Here is a 20791-nt window from a genome sequence, read left to right on the forward strand (position 1 = left end):
GTTTTAGACTGTTATCTTTTTTTATTGACATTTACCGCTATCAAATGTCATTCTTAGGTCTAAAATACACAAATTGCTGCGTCTTTGGTTTCAAAGTAGTTTGTAACTTGCATACTTCAATGTTTTTTTTTATTCTCATAATTGAGTTTCTAAATAAATATTCATATTTATAAAAGAACGTTTTATATAGTTTTTTCAATAATTACTCAACAGAATTAAAAAAGTAAGGTGTTAAATTAAAGATCTTACTATTTTTATTCTTAATACAATTTTCTTCCTTTTTTGTCTCGTTTTAGTACCTTAAAATTAACTTTTTTTTAACTTAAATTACTTCAAAAATAAGAGTTCTACAAAAAAAACGATTGCATATATAAATTGTATGGGTTATTTTACATTTACTACTTACTAAAAGCACCGACTAGCTTATTTTTTGTTAAATTCACAAAAGTTAGGACACGTTCTTTACAAGGAGAGGATAATGGGTACTAAACTAATCATCTCGGTCCCAATTATTTCTTCACATTTTGACAGTTTCTCCTATAAAGAATGGAGTGTAGAACAGCAAATCATAATCAAATATAATTTTCCAAGTTTATAAATTGATTTAAAACCCCTTCAAATAAAATGAAGATAATTTTATGCATTTTTCAACCAACGAAACCTCAAATCTTTCACAAAATCTGCCAGATTACATTCATAAGTAAAACATTTCTACCTTTACATTTATAACATCTGAAAGAACAATCTAGAAATCTACTCTATTTGGTTGAAAACATAAGAGATGTCAAAACCCCCCTTAAAATTGAAATGGGGAATAGTAACTTTCTCCTTTTTTCATACAAGTAATTCTACTTAAATGGCTTGAATGGGAAAAATCTGAGGTGGATTCTTTTAAAAAAAATTGCCCCACTAATCGCTTAGTGGGGCAAAATTATTTTCGTGGAAGGGTTATTAACATATGATATTGTTTAATTTTTGTAGATTTTTAATCTGATTTTGGTGGATTTTTTCGCGAAAACAATTTTGCTCCACTAAGCGATTAGTGGGGCAAATTTTTTTAAGAATCCACCTCTGGTGTAAAAATTCTTTTTCTTAGAATGAAAAATACCTTCCTGACTACTTTAAGTTGCATAAGAAAGAAAGTTATTTAATATCTCGGAAACTTTATTCATTACTGAGCAAAATTCTTCTCTAATATTCTTCTCGACAATTTCACTTCAACTGAAAATGAACCACTAACGCACTTTCAAAAATAAATATAGGTGATTATTTTACGGTACCATACGTTATTCAATGGCTTATGCAATGTGGAGGGGGGGGGGGGTTGTATATTATACTGGACTTATTCGTTGGCTTAAAAATGTTTAGAACTATTAATAAAACTTATGACGTATGAGGGGATGTACAGACAGACTGGAATACGAGTATAGAGTAGCTCCGATACAATTTAATAATCAATAATCTAACAAAGTATTTCTAAAAAATACACATTTATTAAACAATTAAAACTGGTTAGAAATAGGCAGATTAATGGGATTATTATTATAGGATATATTTATTAGGATATCAATTAAAGGCTTGGACGTCCTGTTTCTTAGTTAGGTAAGAAACGACGTACTTAAACACGTGGGAAATATAGATACCGCCAGCCTAGACTTATAGGCTTGTATCTAACCGAATGCAGACGGGAGGAAGCGTATTCACTCTTTGGCCTGCAACAATCAACTAGCCCTCAACACAGCAGGATGGAGTATGGTGGCGGTTACAAGTGGAGGTCTGACTCAGCCAGAGAAGTATAGGAATGTGAACAGGGATAGGGATACATAAACTTGGGTGTTGATTACCACACTTGCCCCCTCTGAGGGAATATGAAATATTCCCTCACAGTTGACCTGCACGCCGGCTTCTGCGGGTTGATGTGGTACTCGCAGGTTCTTCGATTGCGGCCATAGCCCTCTCTACGATATCCACAGGATTGGGTTCAGCGGGAGTAGGATTTTCTGGAGCTGCTGGAGGCTCTGGAGCAACAGCATTCTGGAGGGCTAACATGCCCTCACAGGGAGCCGTGGCTACTGGATCTTCAGAGGCAGCGCCAGCCTGCGGATTAACAGGCAGATCAATTCCAGATGGAAAGAGCTCACTGATTTGAGCATCGAGCTCTGTGTCACTGTTTTCCTCTGCAGGATCCAGGACCTCTGGATTGCCTTCTCTATCGGTGGGCCTGTACTCATCAGAGCACTCAGAACCGCCATAATGGGAGATCAGCTCAACTCCATCATCATCTGGCCGGGGTACGTCCCCAGCGGGAAGAGATGCCTCTATGGGTGCCACATTCTGCCCAGGTACATTCATTACATTACAACGAGTATTAATATATTTAATTACCCTGTCAGAGTTTTGGTCCAACAGTCGACTAGTGGCCTCAATAACCGTGGTCATTCGTGATTTTAACTCAACGGTCGAGTCCTCAGAGACGGTGCGAATTTTGTCGCGCAAAGTTTTGCGGTTCCGCAGTAATTCTGCGGAAATTTCAATAAGGCGCTTGCCATGTTGTATATATGCTTTCTCAACAAATGAAGCATTGCTAGCAATTTTAGTTTCCAGACTTCTCTGGAAGGGGAGAAGAGCTTCCTCCATTGCTTCTTTTACAGTGGAGGATAGGACTTTTTTCCATTCCTCAGCGGTCACCCAAAAAGCCTTAGGCTCACTTTTGTTTTCTGCTAATGTCTCTTTCTTTTTAGGGGGTAATGGAGGCGGTTGAATTTCCACCTTAGCCTTTTTGGCTACTGGGCCGCCGCTGCCTGTTGGTGTTGGCGGACGTTTTTCTACCGCTTTTGGGGCAGATTTTACGGCGACTACCTCCAATTCAGGTGAGGCACTACGTTTTGGCGGCGATTCCACCCGATTTTTTTGCGGTTCCCCTCCCCTATTTTGTTCCATTAGAGGCCTGGTTCTAGGCCTGGCTTTATCGGAATATTCGTTGGCTTCTAAGTTTTTAGCCTGCCGCAATTTTTCTTGCAAGTCTAGGAGTTCCTTTGGAACATCTTTTCTCGCGGTGCGGTAAACGTGGATTGACTTTGAGACACATTGCAGTTCACTGAGGTTTTCAGGGTTGCGCGGCGGTTTTACACGCGGCTGATACCTGTTTTCATCAGGTTCATAGTAGGCTTCCTCAGGGCCGCCCTGGGGATAGCCATGATTGCTGTCATAGTAATAGTCCTCTTCATTGTAAAAGGGTGCCTCTTCATATTCTCGACGGTATGAAGAGTGACCGGCCCCATGGGAGTGGTGAAAACCCCTTGAAAAATTCCGCCTGGGATATCCTAAAACAAAAATAATAAACTTAAAATTAAGGGTCATTAATTCCTTATACCGAATAAGGAAATATTTTTACAAAGACGACCTTTAGGGACGACGATTTTATAGGTATATATGCTTGATACAGGTCGTCCGTTTTTGAGGGGATTAGTTTTCCCCATTATTTGTAAAATCCCGCAATTCGTGTGTTTCACTCGTACCTCCTTCTTTGTACGCGTGAATTTTGGTGCAGGCTAATATGTAAATTATAAAAGCGACGCATAATAACGACCCTATTCCTGTAAGGATGGCTGCTACTACAAGTACTATATGATACCAAGTACTGGATAGGAAATCAACCACCTTATGATACGTTTGAATAAACCAGGAGTCAGTTATTTTTACTTCAAAATTATTGGAGTCTGCGGCAAGTTGGCTGAGGTATAATTCCTCTGCACTTTCTGAGAAATTAGTTTTTTCTAGGCTTTGCCAAGAATGATATAGAAATAAGCTAATCGGTTTATCCATAAGATATTGATTTACATTTAGTATTTGCATACCCTGCCCTTGATTACCAAGGAATTTTCCTTGGTATAAATGTAAGAAAATTGGATTTTCGGCACATTTAGTCGGGGTTAAATGGGTGGTATTAACCAATCTGCGTGAAAATGGTGATATTCCCATAGTCTTATTATTGATTGAAACCGAAAAATGATCCACAAAACAGGGTAAATTTTCTCCCAAAGAAACATTAATTTTAAGACTATCGCACTGTATTACTAAATCCAGCTCACCGAGCGCCCTAACTAGTTTTTTACGATGAGTCTGAATACTGCTTTTAGACAGAAAATGGTTCTGTAAACAGCGAGTTTCGGGGACAATTAATTTGTTATATTGTTGGTAGGAATAGAAAATCTCTAGTGGTAACATGTCATCTTTTTCTTTAGCATTTAAGAGTGGGAAATATGGTTTTATAGAATTTGTGAACCATACCATTAAGTTGTCAATATTAGTTTTGTAATAAAATAATTCGGGAATTAGACTTTCAAAATGTTTTTTATCTCTAAGTTCTAGTGCTAGAGTAATTTGGGGATCGATCACTAGATATTTTTGGGCACCCTGTTCTCCTTCAAATGTAAACAATGAAATATTAAAGATGTCTACCGTTCGCCAAGGAGAAGTGAATTTTTGTGCGCTATCAGTTTTATCATCTGAGATAATTCTATCATAGCCTATTCTCAGATTGTGATCTAAACAATTGTTTCCCACCCAGTGACTGCCCAGGTAACAGCCCGCTTTTGTTTGTAATAATTCAACAGGCTCAGCCTGGACCCCTACTTGTTTTTCCTCAAATGTCCCAGGGATAAAAATGCCGTTAATGTTTACGCCATTCCCCTCGCAGGCGGGGTCGATGCCGTTAAGGATGTTGTTGGGGTAAGTAAGTGTCCCGTTTACCAGGAAACGCGTGTATGACATCTGGTGTTCATACACTGAGACTGATTTCCCTTCAAAGTTAAATATTTTAGTTTTGGACATGGTGTAACAGTCTTCATAAGTTACGAGGTTCGGTATCTCTACAAGTGCTGGAGCAGCGAGATGTATGTGGCTATATCTGCCACAATACCAGTAATGAGTACTGGTTCGGAGGTGACAACGAATTCCAGGTATAATTTTTCTTTCAACCTTTTGCAGCAGGTGAAATTGTTTTTGTTCAATATTAGTAATATTAAGAAACGCAGCGCATTCAGAGATTTTCAAACGCGGATTTTCGTTTGCTACACATTGAGTCGCATCTATTTGTATTATTTCGGACGCATTTGATTTTGCCAAAATAATAAAAAGCCCCAAGAATCCCAAAATAAATTTACCTCGAGCTCCTGGTGCCTTTGCCAAATGATGCTGCATTTTATTTTTATGCTTCTCGTTTTTCTCTGAAATATGTTAATTAGTTAGTTTTAACATATATTTTTTTTGTTTATTTTCGTTATTATACATACGTAGATTAAGCTATATACATTTGCCACCTTGGTTTTATATAATACATTTATATACATTTTTATTTCTTCCTTTTAATTGGGTTATGCAGTCCGATTTGGACATGTATGCGGTTATCCCCCCCTTGTGACCTAGTTTTTCTTTCTTCTTCTAATATATACTTGGGTACTATGCTTTGTTTGTTAACGTTAATAACCTTTTCAGGGCTGGATTGTTTGGGTCTTTGTGCGAAGAAAGAAGCCTCGGACGGGACGGTTTCTTCCAAGAAACTATTTTCGACGTGAATTTGAGGACCGGATGACCGATCTGCGCCAGGGGGTTCTTGGTCTTTGGGCTGTGACTCAAATGGTGAGTTTTTTTCCATTATATCCCCTCCCCCATCACAATCCACCTCCCCCTGGGGTAAATCCTGACTAGTTTCAGGGTTTCCTTCTATAAAATCGTCACCATCGTTATCTAGGTAGGTAAAATCGTCATTTTCCATACCTTTATTATCGTTTATTTCGGTTTGCCCGGTATTATCTATTGTTAAGGTTATTTCCTCAGACGGGACGATTTCCTCAATAGGAAAGACGTTAAAGGAAAGTGTTTCCCCCAATAATTCTATTTTAGAATCTATTTTCCGTATTTTATCTCTACTAACAACTTGGTTAGTTTTGATTGGATTTGATCCAAAGGGACTGAGCTCAAAAAGGGCCTCTGAGAATTTTTTTGTTACAATAAAAGGACCCCCATAGAAAGATTGCAATTTTTTACTGACCACTATTTTGACTAGGTTAAAAAATGCAAAGACCACGTCGTTAACGAAAAGGGGAGATGAAGCCTTCCTAGATTTATTTTGAAACTCTAAATAAATCTTAGATTTTTTGGAAACCTGTGCAATAATTTCTTCCAAATTTTTTAGGTAGTTCAAGTAAGACCTGCAGTCAATGTCCTGCCTTTTCTGCAAGATTGGAGAAAAGAAATCGAGATTGAGAGTTGGTTGCCTGCCGAACATAAGGTAATATGGCGTATACCCCGTTCTTCTAGACGTACTAGAGTTAATTACAAAAGTGGTCAAGGCTAATTTTCTTGCCCAGTCTTTACTTTCAAATCGGTCATCGGATCTTAGACCTGCATAAATGCTTTGATTATGCCTTTCACATGGGTTACTATTAGGGTTTCTTGGGGGAATAAGTTTAGTTTCGATACCTAGTTCATCCATAACCTTTTTGAAAACTTCCCCAGTAAAATTTGTTCCCCTGTCACTTCTCAATGACCGAAATAAGCCGTAGATGGGTACCACCTGTTCAAGGATGACCTTCACCGTGCTTTCCACGGTGGCGTCCTTGATGGGGTGAGCGATAATATACCTAGAGAATAGGTCAACCAGTATAAATATGTAACGGACATGTTGTCCTTGAAAATAGTTAGGGGTTAAAGGACCGATAAGGTCTACTGACACCTGGCCAAAAATCTCGTGACTAATGGCTGAATGGGTGATAGGTTGCTTGTGTTTAGGTACCTGCCCTATTTTTCTTAGGCAGGTAATACAATTTTTAATGCGTGATTCGACAAACTTATTAATTCCTATAAGGAAGAATCTTTCATTTATCTTGCGTGTTGTTTCGTTAACCCCCTTGTGACCTATACTATTATTATGTGCCAATTCAAAAACTTTATTATATAATCCAATGGGTACGACGGGTCTTTCAATGAATGTTCCATTGCTAAGAGGTTGTCTAAATATTAGAAGTCCTTCCCTAACGTATAAATGTTCTATTAATTTAAAAAGGACCTCTTTCCGGCCGGTTAGTTCAGCTTTTTCAAAACTCGACAACTTCTTTTTTTCGAATATCCACCTACGAATTTCAGATAATACTTGATCTTTTTGTGTTTCAGATTGCCAAACATTGTTCACACCGACTTCCGAAGCCGAATGTAACTCAAAAATCTGGTCTTGGTATGGGCAATCCTGTTCATAAGGATCCAAGGTAAATGAGCTAGTACATTTTTCACAATCGGTTTCCTTATGTTCTTTGCATAAAAATTGCCCTCTAGATAAATTGTCGGCATTACAATGGTCCCTACCCTTTCGATGAATTACTGTAAAGTCAAAACTTTGAATGAAGTAAATCCATCTCACAGTTACACCATTTATTGTTCCTTTTTGCCATTTTTTGTAATGAACTAAGGAAATCGAATCTGTACGCACAATAAAGTTTCTTAATCTTAAATAATGAAGAAAGGTTTTAAGAACAAATACTAGACATGCTAATTCGCCTTTATAACTTGGGTAATTTTTCTCTGCCCCGTTACATTTTTTGGAACATATTCCAATAATTCTTTCTACCCCCCCCTGATTTTGGCTGAGAATTCCAGCGAAATAACTCGTAGAAAAATCTACGTCTACTATAAAGGGGTTAGGATTATCCCACTGGGGGTAGCCTTTACTTATAGAATTTGAGAACATATTTATGAAATTTTCCCAATCTTTTGATAGGGAATTGGTCCATTCGATAATTTTATCGTTTCTGTGTTCATCTAGGGTACAAGAATTTTTCGCATAGGATGGGAAATAGGCCCTATAATAATTGGAGAAGCCCAGGAAACGCTGGAGTTCCTTGCCTGTCCTGGGCCTGCTCCAATTTTTAATTTGTTCTAAATATTCGGGGTTCATTTTAAGTCCTTGGGAACTGACTATATGACCTAAATATGTACATTCGGATGTGAAAAATTTACATTTGGCTAGATTTAACTTAAGTTTTGCTATTTTTAGGACTCCGAAGAGTTTTCTGAGATGTTTCAGATGTTCCTCAACATTCTTTGAGAATATAATAAGATCATCAAGGTAAGATATTATAAATTCATATAAGCCAGGGATAAGGGTTAGGACTTTGTCCATCAAGTGGCAGAAAACACTTGGCGCGTTACACAGTCCAAACGGCAGTTTCTTGAAAAGATACTGCCTGTTAAGGGCTGTGAACGCGGTCAAGTGTTTACTTTCCTTCGAAATGGCTAGCGCATGGAATGCGCTAGTCAAATCGAGGGTGGTAAATACATTACCAGTGCCTAATTTTTCTAAATTACTAGAAATCAGGGGAAGGGGCCAATTAATTTTTCGTGTTACACTATTAAGCGCACGAAAGTCGATAACGAACCTAAGCTTGCCTTCCCCCCCAGCCGTCGGTTTTTTCTTTACCGCAAAGATTGGGGAGGACCACTCGCTGTAGCCCTCCTCAATGACGCCCCCCCTTAGCCAATTTTCAATTTGTTCTTTTAATTTGGCTTCGTATAATGGGTTTAACTGAATGTTTCTAGCTTTAATAGGTTTAGCCCCGGGGATCAAGTCTATTTTATACTGTAAGAGGTCACAGTTACCGATATCGGCATCGTCAGCCGAAAATATATCAAAATGATCAAGGCATAATTTTACTACCTTTTCCTTCATCCCTGGGTTATTTTTGATAAGATCACTATTTTCTAAATCTAATTTTTCTTTAATGAATTTAATTCTTTTAAGAAGTGTAGTTCCTGATAATTCATTTATTTGATTAATACTTTTATTGCAGGAATTTGGGGAATCTGATTCGAATTCAAAGCAATACCCAACTTTAACGTTATCCAATAAGGTAATATTTTTTCCTGCTAAATTAACAAAATTTACCCAACATTCTCCCTTCTCATTTACATTATAAATACCCTCCATGAGCATTAAGCCGTTATGGCTTGTCATTTTAGAATTATTTGGGGATATATACAGCTTCCTATTTTTCTGATGAATAGGAATTGTTATCACCGTTGTATTCCCCCCCGGCAAGAATGTTGTTTTCTTTGCTAATTTTACGCATGTTTTATTTTGTTTTAATGTCCCAGTACCCCCCTTGTTACTCCAATTTATTCCCGGGATAAGGGAGTTTTGTTCCGTATGAACATTATTTGTAGGAATTAAGGGTATGTTTTTACTTTCTTCAACTATATTAATTGTTGAATTTTCTATGGGGATTTGCTCGCCAGTGGGGAGCTCAAAGGAGAACTTATCTAATAATAAATTAATTCGATTAACTTTGAGAAATTCATATCCTAGATTTATAATTTTAGACGTCGTTTCAGGGATGTAAAACGTTTCTTCGAATATTTTATCTGACCCATCAAAGCTGAATTTTAAACTTACATGTCCTATGATATTTACTGGTTTTAAATCTACAGACAGAGCGCTAAGATTGGCGGGGGTGAATGTGATTTTGTTATCATCTAAGATTTCTTTAGAAATAAGGGACCTAAAGTTGTTTCCTGTATCCACTAAAGCGTGTTGCAGGAATTCCCCCCCCACGGGATTAAGAACTTTTAGTTTTGCACAGATAGGCATTATAAAATAAATTATATTTTTAGTCGAAGCCTAAGATGCATATTTTCCAAGATCCCCACCTCAGCGGTTAGACGATGGTAATCCTCACACAGAGACTTCCTGTGTTCCAGGTATAGTTGTCTGTCGAAATTTTTTAAATAATGAAATGTTTTAACAATATGGTTAATTGTTAAAATAATTTTGTATAGCTTTCTGGGTTTCATTAAGTTTTTTATCAAGCGCTTTTCAGCTCCAGAAATGTCTCAATAAGCATGAGAATGTTAATAGTTCTAAAGAAACTACTTAATTTTTATACGGGTCCTTATTTATATACTTGGATATATGATAGAAACCTATCGGAATAAAACTGAACTAAAAAGTTTTTTTTTTTTTAAAAGATTGAAGGGCTACAAAGTAGCTTAAAAATAAGTGTTCAGCTTGCAACTAACAAGACATTAAAAACAGACTGACTTATTTTTTGACTTACATCTGTATTTATACAAAATATAGTGTCATTAGTCAGTATCTGATTCACGATACAAATAATTTAAGGTTAGCGCTAAATTATAGCTCAAAAATTATTAGATATGGTTAATATAATAAAGAGGGTCAATGATGACTGGTTTATTATTCTGATATTGTTAGTATTTATACTTAATTTTTCCACCTATGGGGTAGAACAAGCTTATATATTTACTAGAGTATAATTAATGCTGAAATCAGCTTAAAAAAATAGGATGTGGTTTGTAGTAACTGCTTTGGTAGTAACTGGCCTCGATTAATAATGCGCATTCACTTTTATATAGACTTTTTATTCCACTGGTAATCCTAGCGGAAGCTAATAGAACTAACTTTATTTCATTCTGCTAGTAATCCTAGCGGAAAATAATTTAATCAAAATGTTTTAAGATTTTATTAATCACATCTTAAGTGATTAAAGATTTTAATTTTTAACTGCTGCTTGATTGCAGCTCAAAAATGAGTAAATGATAACAACAAAGAACTGAAGGACAACTGAATTAGATTTGGAAATTTGCTTGTATTTATACAGATTTTCCATAGACCCCCCCCCCTTCTTAATCTTATCATTTACTTATACGGACCGCGGTAGCATTCTAGGCGACATCTTTCGGATACATAATAAATTAAATATAGTTCTATTATTGTCACTGTACAAAATGCAATAATATTTATCCATATGGATAAGTTATTATACATAATTGCTGAGATATTTCAGCTACAAAAATCAGAGGCTAAGAGTGAGCAACTCTCAGATAAAATTGATACTGAGGGTTCAACTCAAAAATCATTGTTTATATACAGATAATTCGCTTAAGTTCCCCTAGCGGTTAAAAGTTGAACTAGAATGTTTTAGGTTCTACTATATATACATTCAGAATATACGATATTTACATTTTAGATAGGTCATGCGATATTAAAAATAAATACTACTAAATAGAAAATAGGTATTCACTTATTAGCTTCTTGATAAAGACTATTAGATTTTTAAAAATGGAAATATTAAGTGCATGTGAAATGCTCCTCAGGTTACTTCCCTATCTCCCCCAATTTCCTGTATCAGCTATATTTGGATAGGGAAAGGAGGGGGGAGGAGTTTATTTTGTGTTGCTTAGTCAGACTTAATAACAATAATTTGTTTTATTTTTTCGCGCCAAAGCATTGCTTGGCAAGGGATATTTGATATTAAGGAATTTGCAAGCTTAGCTTGGCATGGGATATTTTGTTTATCTTTCATATCAAAATATGAAACTCATTCGGCAAATTTTTATTTTCTGGGATAGGGACAATTAATATCGCATAAATCCACTTTTACATTTAGTGGACGTGATTTTTAACAATCGCTTGTACATATTTATCTATTTCAGATTCTTCGCTGGCTTCCTGATCCATTTGGTTGATAGTTTTACGCGCATACTGCTCAGGTATTTTATTACTATTACTTGGAGCTTTTCTAGGCGTGAATTTACTCCGTGTTTTACCAAAGCGGGACTCCGGATTTGGGGGCTCCCCAGCTTTCTTTTTGTTGCAATTCTGCACTACATGGCCAGGGATATTACAATGCCAGCATTTAATATTTTTACTCCTCCCATTAAAGGCTCCTATAACGCCCTCGATTTGATCCCAAGCGATAGGATCATCCTCATGGTCTACCCAAGAAGGAACCTCGTCAGGTTCTTCGGTTAAGTTTTCCTTATACATTGCCGTATTAGTGGGGATATTATCTTCGATAATACTGATTATGGGTTGTTTTTTCGTTTCCGCAGAATTTTTAGGTAGGAACATTTCCATGGCTTGAGAATAGCAAGCCGAAAGGTTTTCCTTGCTAATATGGCCAGACCCATCCCAGTTAACGTATCTCTGTCCGAGATTAATAAGTTTATTTAAGTAAGCGTTGTAATCGTCCAAAAATTGCATGCTCTCAACATAATTGGCCATGTCTATGGCAAGGTTGGTATACAGCAGATTTTTGCTAACGTTAAGATAGAATTCTTTCCACTTCTTTTTAGGTATGAGACCAGGATTCATGAGTTTGAACACCCTAAGTTTGTTTTCAAAATAGGTGTCAAGGGGTTGATTAGTCTCCTGTTTTAGGTTGTAGAAGTACTGAGAGGCTACTTCTGGATCCGAGAAAGGAGTGACCAGCCTCCTAATCATCAGGTAATAACTTAAAGCAGATAAGGCCTGATTTCTTTCAGGCGTAATTAAGTCTCCTAATCGTTCCCCTCTAGAGTCATAAATTCGCTGGTATAAAATATCCTTAAAAAGAATTGGGTCACAGATTCTGTATGTCTTTGCAACCCTCCACATATTAGAAAAGAAGTTATCAAAGTCAGCCCTACCGTCCCACCTTGGGGCATCCCTCGCAAAATCGGAATCCCATTTTTGTCCCTTAATAAAGCATTCTTTAATAAAGTCATCGTCGGCGGCGCTAGTTGTTGCCGTTGCGGCTGTGCCTGTGTTTGGCGTATTTCTTGTAGAGGGTCTTGTTGCTACATTGGGTGCAGACCTTGTAGGTCTACGGAGGGGTTCTAACGATTTAATCCTATCAGGGATAAAGGGAATCCTTTCTAGCAAGGTTTTTTCATATTCAGTTAGAGAAGTTTCTCTTACATTCATCCAATTGTCATTATCCGCCGGACCTATAAAGCCTACAATTGAATAGGCCATACAACCTGGGGCTGTCATCCTATCCTTGGCGACCCATTCAACCACATTTATCTTTTGCTGGACCGATATCCGGTCATAAAAAGTGGCATTAATTGAATCATCACCTATGGTGTTAAAATGAGTCATGTTAAGACTTTCGTTTAACGTTTTTTCCGCAAACAATGGGCCAAGATTTCCGTCCGCTGGGAGTTTTGATACTCTGCGTTTTAGATCTAAAATGTCGGTGTCGGCTAATAATCTGCGATGTGATTCTGTGTCCTTAAACCCTGCCCATTTTGTTTCTAATTCGAGCTGCATAATCTCGGATTCTTGTTTTATTAAATCTCTATAATGTGACGAATATTCGTTTAACTTATCATTTAACGCTTCCGATATGAGATCTTTGATTTTTTCAGGGGAAAGCGGGTCAGCCTGCTGCTGCTGCTGCTGCTGCGAGGTACCAGAGACGGCCGGAGCCGGCGGAGGCGGCGGCTTGGTTTTATCAGTTTCACCTTTCTTATCGGTCATGGTGCTGGAGTGTAGTGTTCGTTAACACTGATTTGTCTACCACGAAACTTTTTAAGAACTTGGGAATATCCCTTTCTTCCTGTTTTAAGGAGAAAATATGGAAATGTGTGAAATTAAATACTAGTGTGAAAATAAAAGGCGGGTTCCTTTTTATCTTTATTTGGCAGTTTGCCACGAAATAATTATTATAAATATTCTGTAACAAATTGTTACTGTAAGCCGTTTCCGTGAATAAACTTAGTTATCAGGAAAATATTAATTTCACTTTGCAATCGAAGCTACTTTACAATTTAATTTTGTCTGTACGCTAATTATCTAAACCTTCCCCCCTCAAAAAATGAGTGGTAGACAAGACTGCGCCAAAATGACGTATGAGGGGATGTACAGACAGACTGGAATACGAGTATAGAGTAGCTCCGATACAATTTAATAATCAATAATCTAACAAAGTATTTCTAAAAAATACACATTTATTAAACAATTAAAACTGGTTAGAAATAGGCAGATTAATGGGATTATTATTATAGGATATATTTATTAGGATATCAATTAAAGGCTTGGACGTCCTGTTTCTTAGTTAGGTAAGAAACGACGTACTTAAACACGTGGGAAATATAGATACCGCCAGCCTAGACTTATAGGCTTGTATCTAACCGAATGCAGACGGGAGGAAGCGTATTCACTCTTTGGCCTGCAACAATCAACTAGCCCTCAACACAGCAGGATGGAGTATGGTGGCGGTTACAAGTGGAGGTCTGACTCAGCCAGAGAAGTATAGGAATGTGAACAGGGATAGGGATACATAAACTTGGGTGTTGATTACCACACTTAGTTATAAACTAAAATTTTTTTCAATAGTTTTATTCTACAGAATGGGTAATTCAGAACTTAATTGTACGAAAAATATCGTTAATTGTCTTATCTCTTATTTTTTCAAATTCAGAAAAGGGAGGAGGGATTCTATAGTCAAATAAGTTATTTCTATTTTCTCATTATTTTTGTAAAGGAAAGAATACTTAAGTTATTTTCTTTAAGAATATAGTACATTCCGTATTTGTTAGAAGCGAAGATTCTCTTTAACCAGCGTATATTTTTGTGTCTGTCCGTCTGTTTTCATGGACATATTTATATTAACTATTTGGCAAAAAGGGTAAATATAACGATTGATTGGTATACCTTTATTTTTTTTGTAGATTCAAGTTGTATTCTATTTGTAGCTTAAGATTTCGATAACTATTGAACCGACTGAGTTCTTCATTTAATGGAAGCGTCATATAGGTGCCAGGTCAGATTTAAGTCTTTAGATGGTGCTTGGCTATTTCATGCCTCCCACCCCTAGAAGCAAGGGGCGTAACTGCTAGTATGTTGTTTCATAACCTCTAGAACACTTATACAACAATATATACATGTTTATTAATTGTTTTTATATATGAGAATATAATAGAGAGATTTTTCCTAATAGTTATTTAATATTGCTGAAACCTTGTTGGACATAGAAGTTTATATTGACATAAAATATTAATGGTCCGTGTCGACTATTTGACTTAGAGAAATATCCATTAGTGACATATGATCAACATACTAAAAGACTTTCAATTGGCTTATGCCGGCTATATGACAATAAATAGCAAGGGAGGGTTGGGACATTTTTCTCTTTAATACTTCAGTCCCCAAAGTTTTAAGATAATATTTGTTGGATTTACAACTTTGAGAACTTCTATTGAATTTTTATTGGTTGGTTCATTAAGTTGAGTGTCCAAAAGTTTCAATCACTAATTGTAGTTTACAGAAGGGGTAGTTTTGTAAATCATCATCGGTGTACCCATTAAATGACGTTATATAACAACAATAAAGTTTCACAGAGACACTATCATTACTTGGTAAGTAATATGATAATATAACCAACTATTATGTAGTATTATTTACATTTGGGATATTTGCTATATAACATTATATTGTCTGCAATCAGGAAGTGAGGGGACATTAGGCAGTTTAGTCCCCAAAGTTATATAACTTTTTTTATTATCGTAACAACTTTGGGGACTATTCTTGAAATTTGATAGTTATTTTATTAAGTTGAGAGTCCTAACGTTTCAACCAAAATTTGTAATCGACAGAAGGGTAATTTTGTTCACATTATTGGGGATGTATATCAATTTATCGGCCATTGTCTTATCCCTTTGGAAATCTGGTCTATAGTATAGGGATAGAACAATTGTAAATAAAAAAAAGCTATAACTCTTTTTCCTCAATGTGACAATAAAGGGATAGTTGCACGAAATGCATTTGAACTTAATTTAGTGAACCGCATATTTTTTCCTAATTATTGGGTTAAACTACATTTATATGGCATATATTTGAAAAAATTTCAATTTTCTACCACGTAGTTTTTAAAACATCAAGACTTGAAAATCGTCTTTTGTGATATATGCAATTTAAAAAGACGATTTTAAAGTCTTGATATTTTAAAAACTACGTGGTAAAAAATTTAAATTCTTTCAAATATATGCCATATAAATGTAGTTTAACCAATTAATCAGGAAAAAATATTCAGTTCACAAAATTAAGTTCAAATGCATTTCGTGAAACTACCCCTTTCATGGAAGATCAATTTATCAACCATTGTCCTATCCTAACTTTATTTACTGTTTACACTTCTTATTCAATAAGGGTGTAGATATATATAGGATGGAATGTTTCATTTTAGATATATCTTTATTGCCTCTAAATTTTCTGTCAGCCAACAACATGTTCATTTAAGTGCTGTATCATTGGTTGCTTAAAGCTGGTCTAACATCAAAAAATTGAGATGAACTTGTCTACTACTGTCATTTTCTGTATTACAGTTTACTGTTATTTTGCATTATATTTTTTTTTAAATCTTGTTGATTAATCAGATGTCAGATTCTTTTGAGATGCAAGCGTCTGACAGACGTACGATAAACTGATTTAATACAGTAGCTCCGCTCTCAATAAGGTGAGTTAATCATCTATAATACAAAGTAGAACGATGTCTGTCTGTCCGTGTGTCCGTCTGTCCGTCTGTCTGTCCGTCTGTCTGTCTGTCCCTTTAGATCTCGGTAACCACTGAAACGATCGGATTCTACTCTTCAGGGTATCTACCTATTGGTCCTGTGGTGGTTTTAAGCAATTTTCTTGGGGGGTGGGACACCCCCAACCCCCCCCCCAAACCAAAAAATCCCCCCCTCCCATTTTTTTTTTGCTGAATATTTCCTTTGTCCGTTTTTTTTTTGTACGATTTTTGCCTTAAATTTTTTTTTATCACCTCTAGGGGCACAGCCCCTAGAGGCTAGGGGCGAAGCCGCTAGTTAAGCATAAAGAAATATTAATTAACCTCAATTTTGCATGCAAGGCAGTAAGGGAAAGGACAATGTTGCTTAAATTAATCAACAATCCTTTCTATCCCCACTGTAGTTACTTACTACCAAAGACTGTATTTAACATTTAAATATTATGGAAAAATTAATTTATCGGCCATTGTCCTATGCCTGTAATAGTTGTAATTAACCTAATTTTTGCATGACATATGTTCTTTAGAATTAATTACTTAATATTGTATTTAATTTGCATATTTAGTAGCGAAGCTACTTAATAATTATCTTTGTATTTGGGAGAAATGTGATTTTCTTTCTCGACTGCTAATAACAACAGACAGCTCATTTTTTGGTGCTTGCTTACATGTGAAGACCGGAGCACCGAAACCCCCCCCCCCCCGCTTAGTTTTGACAAAAATAAAAAATAAGGGGGGGGTAGTTTTTTAACCCCCCGCTTAGTTTTGACAAAAATCAAAAATAAGGGGGGGGGTAGTTTTTAACCCCCCCCTTAATTTTGAAGAAAATCAGAAATAAGGGGGGGGGGGTTGTTTTTTCACTGTACAACACGCCAGAAAGTTGAGTGAGGTAAATCAAGTAAATCCAGTATACCAGAGGGGAAACCTTATTACAGGGATATTCATGTTTTGGGGCATAATTTCCTTATTTATTGACTGATTTTAGTAATTGATGTATCCCTGAACAGAAAATAAGGAGGAGGGGGGCCAGTAAAAGGTTTTAATTTTGCGCAAAATTAAAACCTAAACCAGTTTTATTAACAACATTAGCGTTGTTGTAAACTATAATGTATTACGAAAAATTGGCAAAGATTTTGAAGTACAATTAAATAAATTAAATCTTTGGTTCAATACTAAAAATTTTTCAAAAATATTCTGATTTAAAAATTAAGAAATTAAAGTAAATTATTATTTTACAGGGCTGAAACAGAATGGGAATTTAGTGTGAGTTCTGGCCCCCAGGTGGCAGCTGTGCAGCACAGGCTACAAACATCCACCAGCGGTCAGCTGATCAAAACAGCTGGTAGCCCTAAGCTCTCATTGGCTAACCAGAGAAGCCCAAAACTATCAGCAGCCAATCAGAGACGTCCAAAGTCTAGTCCAGTACAGGAATGTTATGTTAATTTTCCATATTTTTGTGTATTTGCTGAGTATTTTGCTCATTGTATATTATTGAGTATGATTTCTTTCATTTTCAAAACTATCATATTTTTATTTTTTTTCCCACCTTCTCACAACAAAAAGTGTCCAAATTAGCTGAAACAATAAGACTTCCGCCAGCTTATCCACGAAGGGGGGGGGGGGCAAGTTTGTACACTTATAGGAAATGAAAATTCAGTATCAAATTTTGCCCTGGCATTTTGGGCTTATTTTTATAGTTATCAACCTAATTCTTCTTGTAAACTCTCATATATGATTGAATCTCTACCTGTAAAACTTTGAAAATTGAGTTTTGGGACTTTCCTTCTAGGGGGTAGTGGGGCAAAAGACCCCTCCAAACACTAAAATTTTATGTACTGAACTTATTTTTAAAATTATTGAGCTGATTTATACCTAAATAAAAAAATTTTAAGTTTTGAGCTTACAAGCCCCTAGAAGTAAAGTGCAAAAATGTAATATAAGGTGGCTAATCAACTCATTTATGTAACAAAAGGTTCCATTTAAAAATCAGCTCGATATTTTAAAAAATAAGCTCATAACTTAAAATTTTAGTGTTTAGAAGGAAAGTCCCAAAATTCAATTTTCAAAGTTTTACAGGTAGATTAAATCATATATGAGAGTTTACAAAAAGAATTAGGTTGATAACTATAAAAACAAGCCCAAAATGCCAGGGCAAAATTTAATACTGAATTTTCATTTCCTATAAGTGTACAAACTACTAAACTTTGTATTTTTGATCTACTTTAATTTCTATTTAAGTATTTCTTAGTTTTTGGAAAATTAATATATCACAATGTAAAGGATGGTGCGGGCTTGGCCAAGTTTTTAACAATCGAGGAAGAATTTGACCGGGCTGTGTCGCTCCCCAGTAGTCCAGTAAACAGGTAGGGACATACGTACAGGCATTTAAGGTCAGGTTATAGAGATACTTTGCTTTTGAAGCTTATTATGCAATTGATTGACTACATGTAAAAATGATTACTTTTACTAGCGCATCTATTCTATAAATAGACCTTTTTTTTCTTTTACAATTATAGCTTGTAAAAATGTAAGTCTTGTCGCAGCGTTTTACATATACACACACACAAATGTAAAATCTTCTTTGTATTTAAAACTGAATTTGTTATTAAAGTATTCATCATAATTAATGCTCTATTGTGGCTGCGCTGCTTTGAAACAGAATTATTCTTGTTATTTTTAGTGATTAAGAATGTGCGAATTTGATTGCACAGCTTTTATGCTTTTCAGGGAGCCGTCAAGTTCTGGGGGAGGCCACAGTTTTGACCAACTTACAAGATTACTTCTGGGTGCAGGTATGTATTGTAAAAGTAACATGATTTAACTTTTCTGCCATTAAAAATTTAGGCTATACTGAAAAAACGCCTATTTTCTTAAGATTTTTGAAATAGGCGTTGTATGAGATAGGCGTTTTCAGTGATGGGCGTTTTTTGAGATAGGCGTTTTTTGAGAAGGGAATTTTTGAGAGACCCAAAATTTATTGTTTTTTATGTTGTTACCAATAATTATTTTGTTTGTTTGAACTAATATTAATAATTTTAATTTCAATGAAAAAATTTGTAAAAATTATGATTAAAGGTTAGGAGGACACTGAACAATAAAGTAACTTTTAACCGAAAATTATAAGTAAAATTCTTTCATCGACATTCTAAAATCACATTCTAATTTAACCTTTACCAGCAGTTCTAAGAAACTAAGATCAACAGATTATGATGTCATACGATAGAATAGAGCCAATGAGAGGCCAGTATACACTGTAATTGACCAATGGTAAAATTTTTGGCTGGCCTCTCGTTGGTTATTTTATTGTATGACGTCATATTCTGTTAAGGGACTTTAGTCATCTTCCTAAGAAACCAATAGTGGATCGAGTTTCTCAAAAATTTTTAGAAGGATTCATTTATAGTTCCTTGTCCCCTAAATCTCTTAATGAATATGATCGTTCTTGTTTTTTTTTGCAGGAAGTTCTAGGACCAGTAGTGCCAGAACAGGTCCGCCTGTCTCCAGGTCACAGGACTCGTCACACAACAACTTTAACACCAGAGAACACAAACAAAATGAGGTAAATTTTATAGTTTTAAATAAGGATGGTTACCTCAAATAGTACCTAAAATATTTAAGGGATATATTTTAAAAAAGATAAAAATAGATATAGTAAAAAAGAGAAAAGGAGAGAGAGAGAGAGAGAGAGAGAGAGAGAGAGAGAGAGAGAGAGAGAGAGAGATAGAGAGAGAGAGAGAGAGATAGAGAGAGAGAGAGAGAGAGAGAGAGAGAGAGAGAGAGAGAGAGAGAGAGAGAGAGAGAGAGATAGAGAGAGGGAGATAGAGAAGGAGAGATACTATTAAAAAAGAAAGTGTTTTCATGATACCTATGGGAGAGAACTTTATGTGAAGCAGAATTACAGAATGAAAAACAGAAGGACAGACATACAGACAGGCAGAAGGATAGACATACAGAGAAACAGAAGGGTTGACAGACATACAGGGTGAGTCAGAAAAAACTGAGTTTTCCGATTTTCTGATACAACCATTAGGAATATGGAAAAATCAATTATAGGTTCTTGTTCTCTATAAAAATATACATTAAACTTAGAAAAGGTGTTTTTAAATATCTTTAAAAACAACTGCGCTTTTTAGAGTATAAATATTTCAAAAAGTGTGTGTGATGACTTTTTCGGCTATTATTTTGTACTTTTTAGGTAGATTTATGAATAATAAAAAATGTCTACCATTCTAAAAAGATAAACAAACATATTTTTTGTAAATATTTAACATCTTAAAAATACAATTTATTTAAATTAAATTATCACATTATAAATCAAACGTTTTGTTGTAATCTATTGTTAAGATTTAATGCTCCATGACCGGAAAACCAGCTCATGACCGGAAATATTTCATCTTGTTACCTAAATTCTTTCCCCCTCCCCCTGAATTTTCTCTATATTTGGT

The 20791-nt window shown here is 35.6% G+C and overlaps 2 protein-coding genes and 1 long non-coding RNA gene across 6 annotated transcripts in view; all 3 read left to right on the forward strand.

Annotated features, from left to right (window-relative positions):
- The window catches only part of trio (trio Rho guanine nucleotide exchange factor), a 453505-nt gene that overhangs the window by 420959 nt on the left and 11755 nt on the right, over positions 1-20791 (forward strand). For all 4 annotated transcript variants that reach the window (XM_080165076.1, XM_080165074.1, XM_080165075.1 and 1 more), the window contains exons 57-60: positions 17585-17772; positions 18625-18709; positions 19074-19138; positions 19805-19905. In XM_080165076.1, the coding sequence (XP_080021202.1) occupies positions 17585-17772; positions 18625-18709; positions 19074-19138; positions 19805-19905 (439 nt within the window). The remainder of the gene's footprint in view (positions 1-17584; positions 17773-18624; positions 18710-19073; positions 19139-19804; positions 19906-20791) is intronic.
- Positions 4934-8588, forward strand: LOC145322803 (uncharacterized). The gene is made up of 4 exons (XM_080165079.1): positions 4934-5640; positions 6197-6292; positions 7174-7265; positions 8051-8588. Exons 1-4 carry the CDS (start codon positions 5590-5592, stop codon positions 8124-8126), a joined length of 315 nt encoding a protein of 104 aa, XP_080021205.1. The 5' UTR covers positions 4934-5589; the 3' UTR covers positions 8127-8588.
- Positions 9614-13197, forward strand: LOC145322804 (uncharacterized). The gene is made up of 3 exons (XR_013880810.1): positions 9614-9750; positions 11506-11562; positions 12233-13197. It is a non-coding gene; the product is annotated as an uncharacterized LOC145322804 (long non-coding RNA).

The sequence above is a fragment of the Acartia tonsa genome, chromosome 6 (assembly GCF_053477335.1).
Source record: "Acartia tonsa isolate MP-2025a chromosome 6, ASM5347733v1, whole genome shotgun sequence".
NCBI classification, from domain to species: Eukaryota; Metazoa; Arthropoda; class Copepoda; order Calanoida; family Acartiidae; genus Acartia; species Acartia tonsa.

What these genes read in the sequence shown, in the direction of transcription:
- LOC145322803 (XM_080165079.1), top strand. Translation starts at nt 5,590, where the DNA reads ATGACCGATCTGCGCCAGGGGGTTCTTGGTCTTTGGGCTGTGACTCAA. An exon ending in TTTGGGCTGTGACTCAAATG is followed by an intron (nt 5,641 to 6,196) that starts GTGAGTTTTTTT and finishes CAAATTTTTTAG; the next exon opens with GTAGTTCAAGTAAGACCTGC. An exon ending in CCTGTTCATAAGGATCCAAG is followed by an intron (nt 7,266 to 8,050) that starts GTAAATGAGCTA and finishes TGCTATTTTTAG; the next exon opens with GACTCCGAAGAGTTTTCTGA.